The 17,290-nt window shown below is 39.1% G+C and overlaps 1 protein-coding gene across 3 annotated transcripts in view; it reads right to left on the minus strand.

Annotated features, from left to right (window-relative positions):
• Nucleotides 1–17,290, minus strand: part of LOC149238934 (putative cyclic nucleotide-gated ion channel 20, chloroplastic) — a 531,460-nt gene that overhangs the window by 160,524 nt on the left and 353,646 nt on the right. For all 3 annotated transcript variants that reach the window (XM_089373243.1, XM_089373244.1, XM_089373242.1), the window contains one exon: nucleotides 9,895–10,040. In XM_089373243.1, coding sequence (XP_089229369.1) covers nucleotides 9,895–10,040 — 146 coding nt within the window. The remainder of the gene's footprint in view (nucleotides 1–9,894; nucleotides 10,041–17,290) is intronic.

Here is a 17,290-nt window from a genome sequence, read left to right on the forward strand (position 1 = left end):
AAATCTAGAGACACTTGTGCCATGGACAAAAGGGAACTCAATGTGTTTAGTTTAATCAAAGATTTGGTTGTGAGAAAAAATATGTATTTGAACATCGCCATCCTAAAGGACATTGTAATTATAAACATTCCAAACTCTTAGGGTATGCTTCTATCAAAAAATTCTCAACTGATTTAGAAAGATCTTTATAAATGGATATGTAATTTGCTACAATACCCACCTATAATGGAACTTTTATGACTTTACATGGGGAGAACTTAGAAGAGTAGATGATACCATGGTAAAGATCTTAGAGAAACCATAAACGAATTTTTGTGTGCTTTGGACAATGACTTGAGTGACTATGTGACTTTAGACTTAGAATGATCCTTACAAATAGGTTTTTCATATGCTACAATCCCCACCTATAATCGAACTTTTGTGACTCTATACAAGGACAAGTTTAGGCAATACCATGGGGAAGGTCCCAAAGAACCCATAAACAAATTTGTGTGTGCTTTGGACGATGACTTGAGTAACTATGTAGTTTTTTCAATCTCATTAACCCCTCAAATCACTAAAGAAGAAATGGATGATGAAGATGGGATCAAAACGATATGCCTTAAAGATGAAAATTTCCAACATTTTGCCCCTTTGTATAGGTTAACATATGCTATTTCCAACCAAGTCAACATATCACAAGACAAACTACAATTTTCACTACATCCTAGAAATTACAAGACTTTCTTATTACCATTATACTAAGCATTCATTGAAAAGAAATTTTTTCTTATTGTTTTATTTAGAAATGCTTCAGTTGAATTTCGCACAACTAAATCTTACTATTGTGTGGTTTCTTAATTCAATAACCCTAACAAAAATAGTGATGTGATCTCCTTAAAACATATAACAAATATTCAGTAGCCATGGGAAATGTCTTTCACAAAGTAAGACAATATTATTCCCTCTGTGGAAAAGGTCTCGATAAAATCGCGATAGCATTAAGAACTCGTAATTTTTTCAACTCACTGATTTTATCGGCGGAGTTTGTTGAAAAGTGTGCAACAAGAAATACTTGTTGAGAATGCAACAAGATGATGGAGCTTAGTGAAAAGGAGTCACCTTCACTAAGTGGGCCTGCAGGCAAATTATGGCGCAAAGTCTATTTTTGGATCACAGCAGGAGTGATCAGAGTCTATTTTTAGACTGCTAGTCAAAAATAGAAAAGTCAAATATTATTGTCTCATAATAATATTTAGACTATAAACTTTATCTTATCCTCTTGGAGCACTTCAGTTTGAGCTACAGATGTGGCACATGCAGCTGTCAGAAGGAAATACGCTTTCTTTATGAGTCAATTGAGCTATTGCATGCAGGACATAAGTTAGAACTCATGTGGTTGAGTTCTGTGGAGTTGGATGAGCAGTTAATGGAGTTGTGTTCAGTTTGACTCAATGTTGTTAAAAGCGCGAGCGGGATTAAATCGGCGCCGGGAATAAAGCGGAAAAAATCGGCAAAAGCGGGAAAAAGCGGAAAAAAGAGGGAAAAAAGCGTTTGGCACAAAAATATTCATTTTTTTTCATTTTTTTTCAATTTTTTTAATATCTAAACCATCTACAACATAAAATAAATACATTGACACATAAATATGATAAAAAAACTAATATATAAGATGTTTAATATCATTTCTAGCGCTAAAATCACACATAACATTGAATCATGTCCTGAATAGTAAGTCCTGAGTCCCAACTCAGCCTCAAAATATCAACAAAAAATATGATAATGTATCTCATCATGTCATAATGTCATATACAATAAAATGAAAGTCTAATCCTATTGATTTTCTCTGCACCTCTTGCGAGAAAATGTCACAGCTTTCTCTTTCCCTCTAGATGTAGAAGCTGGTGCCTGTGCTGGTGGAAATGGCAGTGGAGTCTGACGTGCTCTAGAAGCTGAAGAACTAGTAGTAGCAACTACAGGAGGTAGACGGAGACCACATCCTCTACTGGTGGTAGTGGTAGCCCGGGTAGGCGGTGTCACCTCCTCCTCCTGCTCCTCCTCCTGCTCCTGCTCCTCCTCCTCCTCCTCCTCCCCCTCCTCCTCCCCCTCATCCTGCACTAACCAATCATCAGTGGGATCCATGAGAGGCCTCTCGGTCTCAACCCTCCATTCAGCAGTGGTGTTAATCCCATCCAATGAGATGGCATCCATATCAGGTGTCCTCTCTAGTTACCTCACCCACAATCGAAGATTGTAGTAGACATAGACCATGTCATTAAGTCTATGGGACTCCAACCTGTACAAAGTTCATGAAATAATAATTAATAATTAATATTATAAAAAAAATATTGTTTAATGAATTCAAAAATTTATTTGGAAATTTGCAATATTTTAAATGTTTAAGTGTTAACCTATTGCGCTTCTTGTTGTGTATTTTTTCAAATACACTCCAATTGCGCTCACATCCTGAGGAGCTGCATGTTTGGCTGAGGATGCGTACGGCAAGCTTTTGCAAAAGGGGTACTCTGCCACCATACATCTTCCACCATGCATCTACAACAAAATTACAAATAAAATTTTAAATAAACATAAGAAAAAAATGGAATTTGAAGAGACAATGAAATTTGAAACAAAGTTACAAAGTACAAACTAAAAAATACCTGGCATTTTAATCGTCCTATCAGTGACAGCCATCTCAAAGCCAAATGTGCCACCTGACATCTTATATGTCTCAATTTGTTTAGAGATCTCTATACGTTGTTCTGGAGATCTCACCATCTTCTGGACACAGGATAATAATCCATCTATGATCTCAGCATCAAAATCAAACCCACATGCATAAGAAAATGCAGGGTTCAGGAAAATCCCAGCAGCATGAATGGGACGATGGAGTGTGTTGTTCCATCGCTCATCAATCACTTCCCATAGAAGGAGTTGTTTCTGAAACCCATCATCTCCCTTATCATCATAGTAGGACCGAATGGCTTCTTTGGCCCTGTCCATGGCTTCATACAAATAGCCCATTGCGGGCTTCTCACCATCAACCAACCGAAGAACCTTTACCAAAGGTTCAGTAACGGCGCACACCTCCTGCACTCCCGCCCATAAGTCTTCCTGGTATGAAACTAGCCTGCATACGGCCTCTCCTTCTGGTTTGCGGCTCATTGACGAAGCACGCCACTCCTCTGAAAGAAACATTCTCTTCAAAACCCACATAGAATTCAAAAGGGATTGAAGAGATATGAAACTCGTCGCAAACCGTGTAATGGCGGGGCGCACCAACTCTTTGTTGTTGGTGCATCTTCTCATCAAGCTAAGCACAGATGTATGATTGTAAATAAATTTTGTGATGCTTTTTGATGAGTCAACAATATCTTTGACAAAGGGAATTTTCCCTATGTCCTCTAACATCAAATCAATACAATGGGCAGCACAAGGTGTCCAAAATAAAGTAGGATGCCTGTCCATAAGCATTCTACCAGCAGCAACATAATTTGCAGCATTGTCCGTTATGACTTGGACAACATTTTCTGCACCCACCTCCAAAATAAACACATCCAGCAAATCACATAAAGTTCTTGCATCTTTGATTTGATGAGTTGCATCAATAGATTTGATAAACATAGTCCCCTTGGGACAACTAACCAAGAAGTTTATAAGGGTTCTCCCCTTTTGGTCAGTCCAACCATCTGACATAACAGTGCATCCTGTTTGTGCCCATGATGCCCTAAAATCCTCCAATCTTTGGGTGCAGTCACACTTTTCATCTTGAAGAATCCGGCCTCTGAAATCATGATAAGAAGGGATTTTGTACCCCGGGCCAACACTGGCAATAGCATCAACAACAGGTTGGAAAAATGGATTATTCCTTACAATGCTGAAAGGAATATCACTCCAGAGGAGAAATTTTGCCATCAACCTATTAGCTTGTTCTTTTTCAGTGCTTTTTAGCATTGAACCGATAGTTGGTTGTGAACCAGGTGTGGTTCGAGGAACAAAAAATGATGATGCAGCTACCGGATTGACTGACGCTGCAGTAGAACCAGTGCCACCTGGTCCACTTCCTTCAGCTGACCTTCTTAGTTGCCTTTTGAGTTCTTCTTTGGCCTCTCTAGTGTGCTTTAATTCTCCCAATGCTCTCATGGCTCTTTGGATAAGTTCAGGATTTGTATTTATACAGGGCCCCACATCATGTCCAGGGATTTGTGCAAGGTGGTACTTCAACCTGTACACCCCCCCGCGTATCTCCTTTCCACACAACTTGCAATTCAAGTTTTGTCTATCATTCGGAGCTTTAGGTTCACCATATTCCCAGAAAGGATCCAATTTCCTTGGCATGTTTGTTTTTGAATTTTGAATTTGCAAACCTATGGAAAAATAAGGATTAGGAAATAGGAATTTAGGATTACAAATTACAATTTAGCATTTACAAAATTACAAGTTAATTATTTCCAAAATCCCAATTTCCAAACCCAAGTTACCCAACCAAATGGCAAATGCCAAAAAACAATGAAAAAACATAAACAATGTTTAAAAAAAATGAAAAAATAAAAATAAAAAATTGGTTCCCATAGTCATACCAAGTTACCCATCCCAAATCAATGAAAAATTACAAAAAATTCTTTAAAAACAATGAAAACAAAAGGAAAATGGTGCCCATATGAAGTTTCCCAACCAAAAACAATGAAAAACAAAGTTTTTAAACAAGGAAAACAAAAAAAAATTAATCTACATACCGTTTTTATGGACAAATTGGTGATCTCCTCTTGGATTTCTCCTACAAGCACTTGGATTCGCTCCCAAAGTGGACCCAAACCCTTCAGCTCTTCTCCTCAACGCTTCTCCTCCTCCTCCGCGCGGCGACAGTCAAAAATGACATAAAAAAAATCGCATTTCATTGTTATAACCCCGCTGCCCGCGCCCTCGGCGCTTTTTTCCATTTAAATCGCGCTTTTTTCGAAAAAAGCGCGCTTTTTTCAAAAAAGCGTGCTTTTTTCGGAAAAAAGCGGTATAAAAAAAAACTGGCGCTTTTTTCCTATAAAACGCGGGTTTTATTCGGCAAAGGCAAAAACGCGCGCTTTTTTGAAAAAAGCGCGATTAAATCGCGCTTTTAACAACACTGGTTTGACTTAGTTGAACTAGTTGTATTTAGTCTAACTAATCAATAGACTAAGTGATGAGTTGTGTGAATTATTTATTAATTAATTCACTAATTATTAACTCATAATGAAACTGAAGAATACATCAGTTAACTCAGTGCATGTACAGTTCAGTGGAGACAGGTGTTAGAGGTTGAGATTGCTATCAGTTGTGACTATAGTTGTGCATGAGACTTTGCACAAGCAATGTATTGAGTGTGCCCATGAGAATGCGCAGTAATATAGCCTGTGCTCACGTGATTTCCAGTGTGCATGATTTTCCAAGGTAAATAGAACTTAGAATGAGTTTGGATTCATTCATTCTCAGCAGGTATTGTGCAGTGGAGGCAACCAAGCAGTGGAGGAGATTTGGAGATCAGATCTAAGCTGTATTGTGTGTAACAGGTGGAGATAGTGCTGGATACTTGTGAGGAGTATTGTACTATGTATTGTTACATGTTCTCAATCAATATAATATACAAATAGTTGGGCTTTTTAGCGAGATGCTTTCCCCGGGAAAATATTGTGTTGATATGTGTGATTGATGCTTCTATGTGTGCATGTTATTGTTTCTGCTTCTGTAAATTGATGATCAACGTAGAGGAGGTTATGTATTATGCATGTTTTCCGCAATAGTGTATAATCGGGATAATCTCTGTTGAATAAGTGTTATATTATTCAAAATTTTTACAGAGTTTTTCATGATTTTTTCAAAAATGAAAAACTCAAAATCTAATTGTAATACTCCAGATAAAATCAAGAGTTTATCCAAAAACTCATCAGTGAGGTGTCGGGTCATGTATAAGTTATGGAAAGGCTGATTTTTCCACTCATTTTGCATTCTAACCTTTGTGATTTATGTCTATGGAGAGAAGGTGTTTGTCACTGCCCAAGAAGAGGAGATTTACCCGATTGTGGGTGAGACAACTTTAAAAAACCCCTGACATTGAAGCCATCTCATTGGACCATATTGACACCACTACTGCATGGAGGGTTGAGATTGAGAGGCCTATAATGAACTCAGTCCTTGATTGGTTAGAGGTGGATACAGAGGCACTGGAGCCGGAGGAGGTAGCAGCAGCAAGGGAGGGAGAGGAGGAGGAGGAGGAGGAGGTGACACCATTTAGGATGGGCAGAAACAGAGGACAAAGGCGACCTATATTTGCTTCTAGAGAATGATAGAGTCCATTTGTAGCCCTAGGGTCAGAGCCTTCTTCCTTTAGATGAAAAGGCAAAGCCATTCCCTATTCCCATAAAAGGGGCAGAGGAACTCAAGTGACAAATTAGTTTATGACATGTAGATGACTCATGATAATGAATCATGATATACATTTATTATATTTTTTGTTGATATTTTGAGTCTTGAAACTGAGTCAAGATTCAGGATTCAGGACTTGATTCATTAATGATATGTGATGTAACACTAGACTTCTTATACATGTTATGTATTATCTTTCTTTTCATATTTATGTGGCAATACATTTATCTGATGTTACGGATACTTTAGAAGTTTAGATGCTATTTTTTTTAAATGAATATTTTTGTACTTTTTAACTTTTGTCAATTTTTTCAAAAACCTCCTGATTTTAACAACTTTTTCAATTTCTGGACCCTTGCCAATGTTGAAGAATGTAACTAGGTGCAATCTTCATAATTGTATTTGAGTCATAATGAAAGGTATTTATCAAAAGAAAGAAAAAGGAGGTTTTATTATTACTATTATGACTTATTAAAGCATGGGTTTGATGCTTCGGTCATCATGTTTTAGGTCAAAGTCCCCATTGAGGACTTCTAGATTTTATATTGATTCATTAGTCATTGTCCATTTAATGAGACCCTTCTCGGGCTTTCGAATCATGTAAAAAGAATTATTATTGAGTAAAATATGTAATTTGTCACCTCCACACCAAGTCAGCCCTTAGTTGATCAAGTCGGGCCACATAAGGGTAATTCAACCCACAGAAAGGGTATATATAGTGCAGTTCGATTCATTTGGAGCATCCATCTAACTTTGATACACAACAAAAAGCAGCAAAAAAAGACCAAAGTTGCAGAAAAAGGAGAATAGCTAGAAGGTCGAATTTCTGGGTCATCTCTCTCACACGTGTGAATTCACTGGGATATTTGTTGGAAGGTCGAAATGTTGCTACTACGTCGAAGTTTGTTAAATTTAGGCATGTTCTATGCTTGGAGCAATTTACTTCAATTTTTCATATTAGCCCAATGACAATATTCAGATTAGCAATCACATCAGCATGATAGTAAAGTGCAGATAGAACATAAACATAAACAGCAGAAGACAAGCCAAGACAAGAGAACACAAGATGTGGCACCAGCCAGGGACAAACCCCAATGTGGGGAAACCCTTGATCAATTCTTCTTATATTCTTCAATAGTTCAGAAGAGAGAGAGATAGTACAAATACATTTGAAGTCAACACTTTGACTTGCCAAAATAAAAAATCAGACATCAGAGATCTTCACCATGAAGATGACATAATGAGGTTGTAGATCTGATGACAAGGACTATAGGGTTGAACTCAGGTGAAGGCATACTTATCAATCCTTATCCTTCAACTGATTCTCCAAGGCGATTCCATCACTATGCTGCACCTTGCTAGCTGACTAATCTTCAACGCAGTAATACTAACCCATGATAATAGTTTTGTCCATCTCATCTTGCAGCAGCATCATACAGCCCTCTAATAGCTTCAGCAGTATGACAGCTCCATATATTATGCTAATGATCTGAGCCCTCAAATACTCATACGAAATACTTGACTGTGGTGTTATGGTCTGCAGCCTAACACACAGTTTTCCTGTAGCAGCATAAACCTCTGCTGCTCACAAAGAAGTCTGCACCTTCATATTCTCTTACAGGATCAGCTCATCAATCTACCTTCTGTCAATGACAAAGCTCCACCAAGGTCACTAAACATAGGCCTATATTAATCTTCCCTCTAACAGTCCCCTTTGCTGCTCCAAAGGTCACTGTACTTGGGGTTTCCAACCAAGGTCTTCATCACAGTGATTTCTCTTCCACAGAATTCACTATTCATAGCCTTCATCAAGTTCAAGATCTCACACCCCTTGCTCCATCCAAGTGACTATACACAACTTCTAAATCAAGGTCTGCAACATACAACAATTATGCCCTTGTATTTATTGTCAACACAGCCCTAAAATATGTTGTCCAAGCACGTCTTGCTGAACAGACTTCAACACATACCCCTCAGCACTCTTATCTACGTCATACAAGCCACTCGCACTGATTTTCAGACCTTCCTTATCTGCCTGAAGCTTGATGCTGCCCCTGTCCAAATCAGAGGTCAGATTAGGCATCATTTTGCTGTGGTAAGACTCCTCTTTTCTTTGCGGCAAGGGCATAGCTTGACCCTCCATTCTCTATGGCCAGATTACTCCTTGTTGGACTGCGGATGAGGGCTTTTAAGTGCCTCCTCTTGCTGCATACAAACCCTCAATGACTGCGGCCTAGGACATCGTATTAGGGCTAAAGCTTTGTTGTAGTTAGATCTCCTTTAGGGCTGAGATTAGGGCTTCTTCTTACCTGCGTTTCGGGTACTTCAGAATGGCATCATGGGGTCTCTTCTAGATCTGCGTTAAAGCCTCTCCTAGCTGTGTTAAAGCCTTTTCTCTATGACTGTGTTAGAGTCTCTATGATTGTAATAAGGTCTCTCCTCCATGACTACGTTAGAGGGCTAGGGCATCTCCTCTAGCGCAACATATAGACCTTCTCTTCTTAGGCCTCTCTTTCCACTATGACCCAAACGAGTGGAGAGAGGGATCACAAGAGATGAGTGACCAAATGACTTGAAGACCTCTCCTATTTATGGTGAAACATTGAGGATAGGACGGGGTAATTTGGTTACTGGCCAACCTTGACGAATTGTCACTTAACACAAATAAATTCATATCTCCGTGAATACATGTCGGAATCGGATGATCTTTAGATCAATCCTACACCTCTCGACGAGAGGAACCCAAGAAAAATATCAGTTGCCATAAATAAGATGACCCACATGAATTTTGGCCCTAGTTGCCAATTTTAACAAAGTTTCTAGGTCAAAGTTTTGCTGCTTCTACCAGATCGAAGTTTCAGCTAGGCTGAAGATCTGTTGTTGCATCAAGGTTGAAGTTGTCGTTGGAAGGTTATCATCTGCAGAAGAAGTGAAAGGGCTGACTTGGTGATTAAAGGAAGTTTGTGTCTAGGTCAAGGAGTCTTGGATCATCTCGTGAAACTAATAAAGGAAGAGTTGTTGACTGGGTTTTCCCCTAGATAGGGGTTTTGCCCTAGCTGTCTGCCTACATCTGGTGTCTTTGATCTTCATGTTATGATTATTGATAATTGCTTGATGAACTAAGTTAAAAGAAGAACACAAGAAAGTTAATAAGAACATAAGAATATTACAAGTAATTATCAACATAAAGAAAATGTTTTTGCCTTTATGAATTTCTAATAGCCAATTTATTCCAGAGGTTGACTTTTTCCAGTTTGATAATGCCAAAAATTAACAAATACGTCATCTCCCAAGAACAATTTTGGGGTAAGAGAACAAGGAAAATAAATGCACAACTGGTGTATCTAAACAATCAATTAAATTTTAGGATTTAAGAAAATGTACAATCATTAAGGATTTAATGAACAGTTTTCATTGTCCTTTCCAATAGTTTCTAAAGAAAATAGAAGAAAACCTCTCCTTGACTTTATGACAAAATCATAATGCCAATAACAACATCCTCAGATTGTCGTAGACTACCTGCGGCCAAGAGATTGGAGAAAATTTTGCATATTTCCAATAAGCAGAGCAAAGAGCAATAGGCCCAGTCCAATAATTCCCATTGAAAACAACACTTCCCACACAAAAAGACTTGGGACTTGATTGCCAGCCAGAGTGCTGATTTGCTGTTTAACAAAATGTGTCAAATAAAAACAATCAATGGCCTGCAATTTTATGAAAGCATGATAAATAGTACAAAAAAATCAAATATTTAGTTCTTAGGCAAACAAAGAAAGGAAATACCTGAAATATTCATTAGCCTTGAAAATGTATTCTCTGTTTCGTTTGGGATCAAAGAGTATTTTGATTTAGTTGCTTCAAATCTAAATGTAATATGACTGACCACAAACCTTTCACTCATTGGATGACATTCAAGAGAAACTTAATAGAGATGCTATTTTTAGTATTTATGTAAAGCATATTATTGAAATTTGATGAAATAGTTGCACAAGATGTCATTTATATTATTTGAAATGCAATAAGATATTTTCAATTTCATCTTGCAATAAAAGAGATTTTAAATCATGTAGAACATATTTTATTACAATAGTTACCAGCTTAAAATTACCACCAAAATCTGAAGGAAAGAAATTTATCTTATATTTAGCAAGCCTGAATATATCTAGATAAGTGTTAGATATTCCAAAAAGAATGATGAATCTCATGTGGCAGACATGAAACCTAACAAATCATTTGACTCATTTGATTCACTTCTTCCTAAAAGGCCAACTCAATCTCTGGTTGATTGAATGTTAACAAATCCTTATCCAATGCTCAGATAGATCAGCCATAAATATCGTTTAGCAACCAAGCATGACTTAACCTTAAGGATAGGAAGGTCATCATTTGTGCACATGTATGCCAACAGTCCATGTACATCTCATTTCTTCAGCAAAGAAAAGTTTTCTTCGAGTCACTAGAGATGAACACCCACAGTCACACTTGACACTTCAATAGACATTCTTCTCTCAATCTCCGAAGTGGCAAATCAAGCCAACACCTAATATGTTGTTATTTATTGGAAACTGTGTACCATCTATGAAAATAAGGGAAAATTCCCTTCTAGCAGGAAGAATTGACAACACATACTCCATATGTAATTATCTCCAAGCCCATGTAATTTTTCCTAAGTTCCATCTAGCAAAAATATCTTAATTAAGTCAATTAGTGATTATTTAATTATTTCACAAGTCTAATTTAGGAAAAGTGAATAATTAATCGATATTAATTGGGATAAGGTCGATTTTCCTCTAGAACCTTGTAGAAAGTTTCTAAGACAATCTTTGCCATCGATTAGATCAAGTGCACTTAATCGTGGTCATTCATGAATGAATGAGATATTATGAAGGAGATTGATGGGCAACTTTGGACATTAATATACAGATATTCGAGTCGATGATTGTAATGTCCCCATTTTCAGTTTCCTTTATGATGTGGCTAGGATGGATTTCCAGGGGCTGGTGATAGCTTGGTCACAGGAGCTAGATTTCGTTATTAATGGGCCTAGAGGGTTTTGGAGCTAAGTTGCATTGAAACAGATACGGAAACAGATATAGATACAGGGTTTGAAACGGATATGGCAAAATTTCAAAAATTCTGAATATGATACAGCAAGGAAATGACAGATATATATATATATATATATATATACAATAATTTCATATTGCCATTCATTTTTTTTAATCTAGATTCTATATCTAAAAATACATAATCATCATCATGAATTCAACATAAACAAATCACCATCATCAATTCCGCATAAACATTGTCATCATCATTAGTGATTATTATAACATTCAACATATTATCATCATCATTAGTAATGTTATCAGAAATGCTACAGCCTTTGTGCTTTCGGGTCCAACTCCTTCAAAGAACGTGTCATGCATGGCATATGGTATCTATCTTCCTTGCATGCCATTTAAAAGGCCCATGGGATCATTGGGATATTCTATCAAGACCTATTTGAACATTTCAATCTTCTCAACATCAGTTTGGTCTCTTGGCTATATGCAGGTACAAAATTGGCTAGAGAAGATTTGTTATATTGGAGGGATTTATGAAATCAAGAGCAAAATCAATGACAATTAACAAAACCTTAACCAAACTGAAAATTAATCGCTCATATAAATTTATTTACGAAGACATACATCAAACCCTTCTATTTGCATTTTTGAACATCTATCTTTTTCTTAGTAAGAATCCTTGATAAATATATGGAGTGATGTTGTTTCTAAAGACTTAGAAGAGACGTTATGAGCCTGTGTTTATAGTGGGTTTATTTGCAAATCTGATTTCTTCATTTTTATTATTTATTTGTGGCTATATAAATTTTCATGTTTTTTATCATTTAAAAGGTGGATTCCGATCACAATTTCTGTGGATCTGTTTCTAGAAATCCGGAACGGATCCAAAAAGAATTAAACCCTTGGAAATGTATCCAATTCCAAATACGAAGTTTCCGATTTTTTGAAATGGCACAAAAATGTTTTTACGGAGTGTTGGACAAGGATCGTATCCATTTCCGTTTCGGAAATGAGGATAAACAAATTCTTCAGGTGTTTCCTGTAACTTAGTTTTGGAGGAGTCTTGTGGGGTTTGACGGAATTTGCTTGGCATAATTCATCATGAGGGTCAATTCCGCACAACTTATTCTTGGTTCTACTACATTCCAACAATACCATAAAATAAGGTCATTATTGAGCATATCTAAATTAAATATGCTTAAGGTGTCATTTTGAGAGGAGTATTTGATGAAACACCTTACTATAATAGCTCGTTGAAATAGAACGAATAGATCTATAGGATGGGATGGTGAAAAGTGACTTTCAGCACCCGGAGAGATCATGGAGACAGATTTACAATTTTCCTAGATTAAACATGACTTTAATTAGTCACTAAATAAATAAATAAAGGGGAAAATGCTTACAAGGCCAGAAGTGAAAAAATGACTTAAGTAAAATAAAATAAAAGTCACTTATATAAAGTAAAGGGGGGAATCTTCTACGATGAAGATAAAATAATCAAATAAAATGTTTCTAGAATGATGGAGGGTGGTCCATTAGATCTATAAAAGGAGGGGAACCAAATCATTTGGGACATCTTGTAGTCATGATATTTTCTTGTTGGAGAGGTATTGGGAATGTGGTTCTCAACTTCTGTAAGCCCCACGACGAAAACCGTTGGGTTTCCTACTGATATTTAATATTTGGACTGTTGAATACCATCCAGGTTCCTCTATTGTATTACCCTCTGTAAAATCTTATTTCCAGTTGACGAAATGGCTGCTTGCTTTTAGTTATGTCTGATTGAATACATTATCAGTATATTGTCCTATTCCTAAGTGTTATATGAACATATTGCCTTTGATTCAGAGTAATTTTATCAGTCATTTGGTCACTATGTATCTCTGTTGGAATTAAAAACATTAAAGTACAAATACAGCCATGTGTTACCAAACTGTTTGACAAAATTTCACAAAGACCGTATCAAGTAAAACTCAGAAATTTGGTGGAAAACTTAAGGAACTTCCAGGAGGGTATCTTACAGGAAGGTTGGCTTATCATTCCTTGGAGGAAGGATTCTGTCCATGACTAGGTCGAGTTACTTACAGGCTTACTCTCATTCAGGGACTACTTATCATATACAAAAGTCTAGGCTCTCATTTCTCATTTATGTTTTCATATTGTGGAGTTGTTGATTGTTATTCTGAAGATGATACCTCTGAAGTTTATGTTGTTGGAACCTTTGTAATCTTTTCTGTAAATTACCGTTTGCCCTAGATTATTCACTGTGCAAAATGCTTCTAGTTTGTCTGTGATATGTTTGACGGAAGCCTTGTGCATCAACTATTTGTAAAAAGGCATCAAAGAAGAAAGTTTGAAATTTTCTGGAAAAAAATTGGAGGATGAGATATCCCTTGGAAGACCGAGTCATTGGTAAAAATTGTGAAGACTGATAGAGTGTCAGTTAAGGTGGCCGAGAGCACACTTATTGTTGAGACTCAGATTAATTTCCCTGAAGATTGTTTGCATCAAATATCACTGAATCAAATTGCCAAATTTTGAGTGCCATACATACCCTTGGCAGCCAAATATCATTATGTTAAAGGAGGCCAAGTTCGAGATATTTAGAAATTGATTTGCAGATTGAATCCCTCCTAGCATCAATTCCATAACTGAATTTCTCCATGAGCACTAAGGGAACCAATTGTTGTAGCAAAGGTATCGGCGCCAGTTATTGCCAAGACAATTACTAAATCTGTTAGGGTTTCTATTGATTTGGGGTAGCATCGAATGTGCTCTAGCCACGAAAATTGGTGGAGAGACTAAGGCACATGAGATCTCGGATACCCAGAAAGGGTTCGGGCAAATTCTAAACAGTTTGAGAGATATTAAAATAATTAATATTTTTAATGGAGTCCCTAAGTCTAAATTTAGGGAAAATAAAATATTAATGTGAATTAATATAAAATTGTGTTAGAATGGTCCAAAAGTCATGGATCAAGCCAGATCTAATCTTAGCCATTGATTAGGGACTTAATCTCGGCGGTTGATTTGTCAACGAGAAAAGTATAAGAGGAGGCTTGAGGGTCACTTGGAGAACACACCGAGTTGATCAAAATTTTGACTTTCTGAGGCTGGGTTTGCTGAGGAAGTCGAGAGAGTGATTAGAGTTGTAGTTGAGGGGCAGTGAATACAGAAGCAGAGAGGCAGAGATAGCACCAGGAGGATCAGCGCAGTCGCCGAGAGTGAGAGATGCAGAACCAGCCAGGGGTTCACGCTGAGCCAGCCAGGGCTCACGCAAAGCCAACCAGGAGCTGCACAGTGCCTTAGAGGGCCAGCGTGGGTGACACAGAGGGCCAAAGGGTTGACACAATGCCTCCAAAGGCTGACGCAGGCCAAACCAGGGTGACGCTAGGAAAACGCTGGGCCAGAAAGGGCTTGATGCTGTCCCTAGAAGCTAAAGTTGGGGTTTCATGGGGCAGATTGGAGCTGTGAAGCTGCCAGAGTGATTATCTGGGGTTTCAGCTGCAACATCTATCTCTAGCCAAAAGGTACTACTGCCGAGAATATTCTTTGTTGTGTGAGCCGATTTTGGCACCCAGATTGTATTCAGAAACTGCTTAATAATAAAACCCTCAGATAGCTGCACCGGTTTTCGGCATTGGGTTTCTCCGGGGACATTGGTCCAAAAACAACAGTGTCACTTGTGTGCTTGTTTTGTTTCCTTCAGTTGATGATTTGTAATGTGTTGAACATGTACTTGTATTTATTTCCAGTATTTACATGGTAAATAACTTGTTAATTAACAGAACAAGTAGGTAGGAATAAATCAGTAAAGTACATGAAGGGTTTCTAACAGTCAGACTTAGAAATTCCAACATGGTATCAGAGGGTGGTTGCAGATCACAGGAGAGCTGAGGACATCAACCGAGCAAAGCAGTAGCAGCAAAAAACAGTTGTCCTGAGTGACAGAAGTTGTTCCTAGCAGAGTAGTAGCAAGGAAGGGGTGATGCAGTGCCTGCGTCATCAAGATTAAGCCAGGAAGAGGCTAGTGCAGAGACTGAGGAGGGTAGAAAAGGCTCACGTAGAGACTGGGAGGGTTGACGCAGTTGGCTAGGGGAGCATTTCAGTCAGTTCCTGATTGCGCAGAGCCTAGGAGCTCTAGCCTTTAGTTTGTTGGGGTTTAGGAGGCTGTGGGTAAGTTGCAGCTTGGAGCTGGTGGGGTACTATAGTCAAAACAGTACCTAACAGACAAGGCTAAGGAGGAGGGAGTTGCTACCAAGGATTTCTAGCCGAGAAATTCGGATCAGTGGTGTAGCTGCACTAACAATCGGAGTGGGGGCATCTCGACATTGGCAGAAGGGTTTCCAAGAGGGAAATCGAGGCTTAGAGGGAGTCACACCAAGAACTTCTAGGAGGGAAGTAGAGGAGCAGTGAGATGGCAGTGAACGGGGTAAGAGACCATGACAGACTAGACGGAGCCTCAAACTTCGTAGTCTAGAAGGCCAAAATCCTATCCGTTCTAGATAGGAATCGTGTCAAGCACTTCGCCTTGAGGACGATAGCTAACCCAGTTGACCAAGTTGATAACAACAAGTACGAGGAGGCAATGGCGAGGGCCAAGAGCATCATTCTTGACGGGGTCAAGGACCATGTAGTACCACATATTACCGAAAAGGACACGACAAATGAGATGTGGGAGGCCCTAAAGAAATTGTACCAGCATACTTCTGTGCAGAGAAGGATGTTACTAGAAAATCAGCTGCAATCATACCAAATGCAGAAGGGAGAACAGATCGACCCCTTCCTCGGTCGATTGAAGGAGATCCGGGATCAGCTGACTTCCATAGGGGCCACGCCGGATCAAGAATTGATGGTGAGAACAACCTTGAATGCAGTCTCAGAAGACTGGGAGGTGTTTGTCCAAAGCATACTGGGCAGGGCGACCCTTCCAGATTGGGAGGAAATGTGGGCTGCTCTTCGCCAAGAAGAGATCAGAAGGTTGAGCAAGGCGGGAAGCAGCGGCAAGGGGATCAAAATCAAGGAGGAGGTGGATGTTGCCCTAGCATCTGAGGGAAAGCAGGAGAAGCGGAAGAAGGACCTCTCCAAAGTCAAATGCTTCCACTGTGGGAGCTGGGTCATTTGCAATCCAGTGTCCAAGGAAGAGGAGCAAGGGAGAGGCCTCTGAGACCAAGGCTGCGCCAGCAAAGGCAGAGAAGGAAGTGGAGACAGACGATGACTGTGCCATGAGTGCACACACACCAATTGAGCGGAAATGGGGAGACATCGAGCTGTAGTCAAATGGACTACAGGTGATGAGGGGCAGGATCCTCGAGGAACTCAACCTCTTGGATTAGACCTTGCTACGGGAGCCCCAAAGAGGAGTAGCAGTACTGGTGAATGTTAGTAGAGACGGATGCGGATGGAGCGACAGAGGAAGCTACAGTGCAGGATTCCCAGGACAGCGTGAGGCAACAGTGCGAGAAGCACGGGAGTGTTGCACCAGTGCAGGATGGCACCGAAAGGTGTGCAACGGTGCGAGACACATGGAGTAGTTGCAGTGGCGTAGAGGTCAAAGAGGGAGCACTTGTCAGTGACAGAAGGAGTTTCAACATCGTGGGTGTCTCTAGCCTGACAGAGATGTCAGAGTTGGGAGATCAGTTACTTACTTCTCAGTAACTGAGTTGCAATGCAACAATAGTAGTGGCAGTGCTATGGGCAACACAATGCAGCAGGATGAGAGGGAGTTGCGGTATGGATGCAGCAATGGCAGTGGCACGGACATGGGTAGTAGTACAGGATGCAGCAGTGTCGGTGATGGGCAGCGGGCCTAGCATTGGCACAGGGACCGATGCCGGATGATCAGAGTG

The sequence above is a fragment of the Pinus tabuliformis genome, chromosome 8, assembly GCF_031772625.1.
Source record: "Pinus tabuliformis cultivar Carrire ecotype Pingquan chromosome 8, CPIR1, whole genome shotgun sequence".
Lineage (NCBI taxonomy): Eukaryota > Viridiplantae > Streptophyta > Pinopsida > Pinales > Pinaceae > Pinus > Pinus tabuliformis.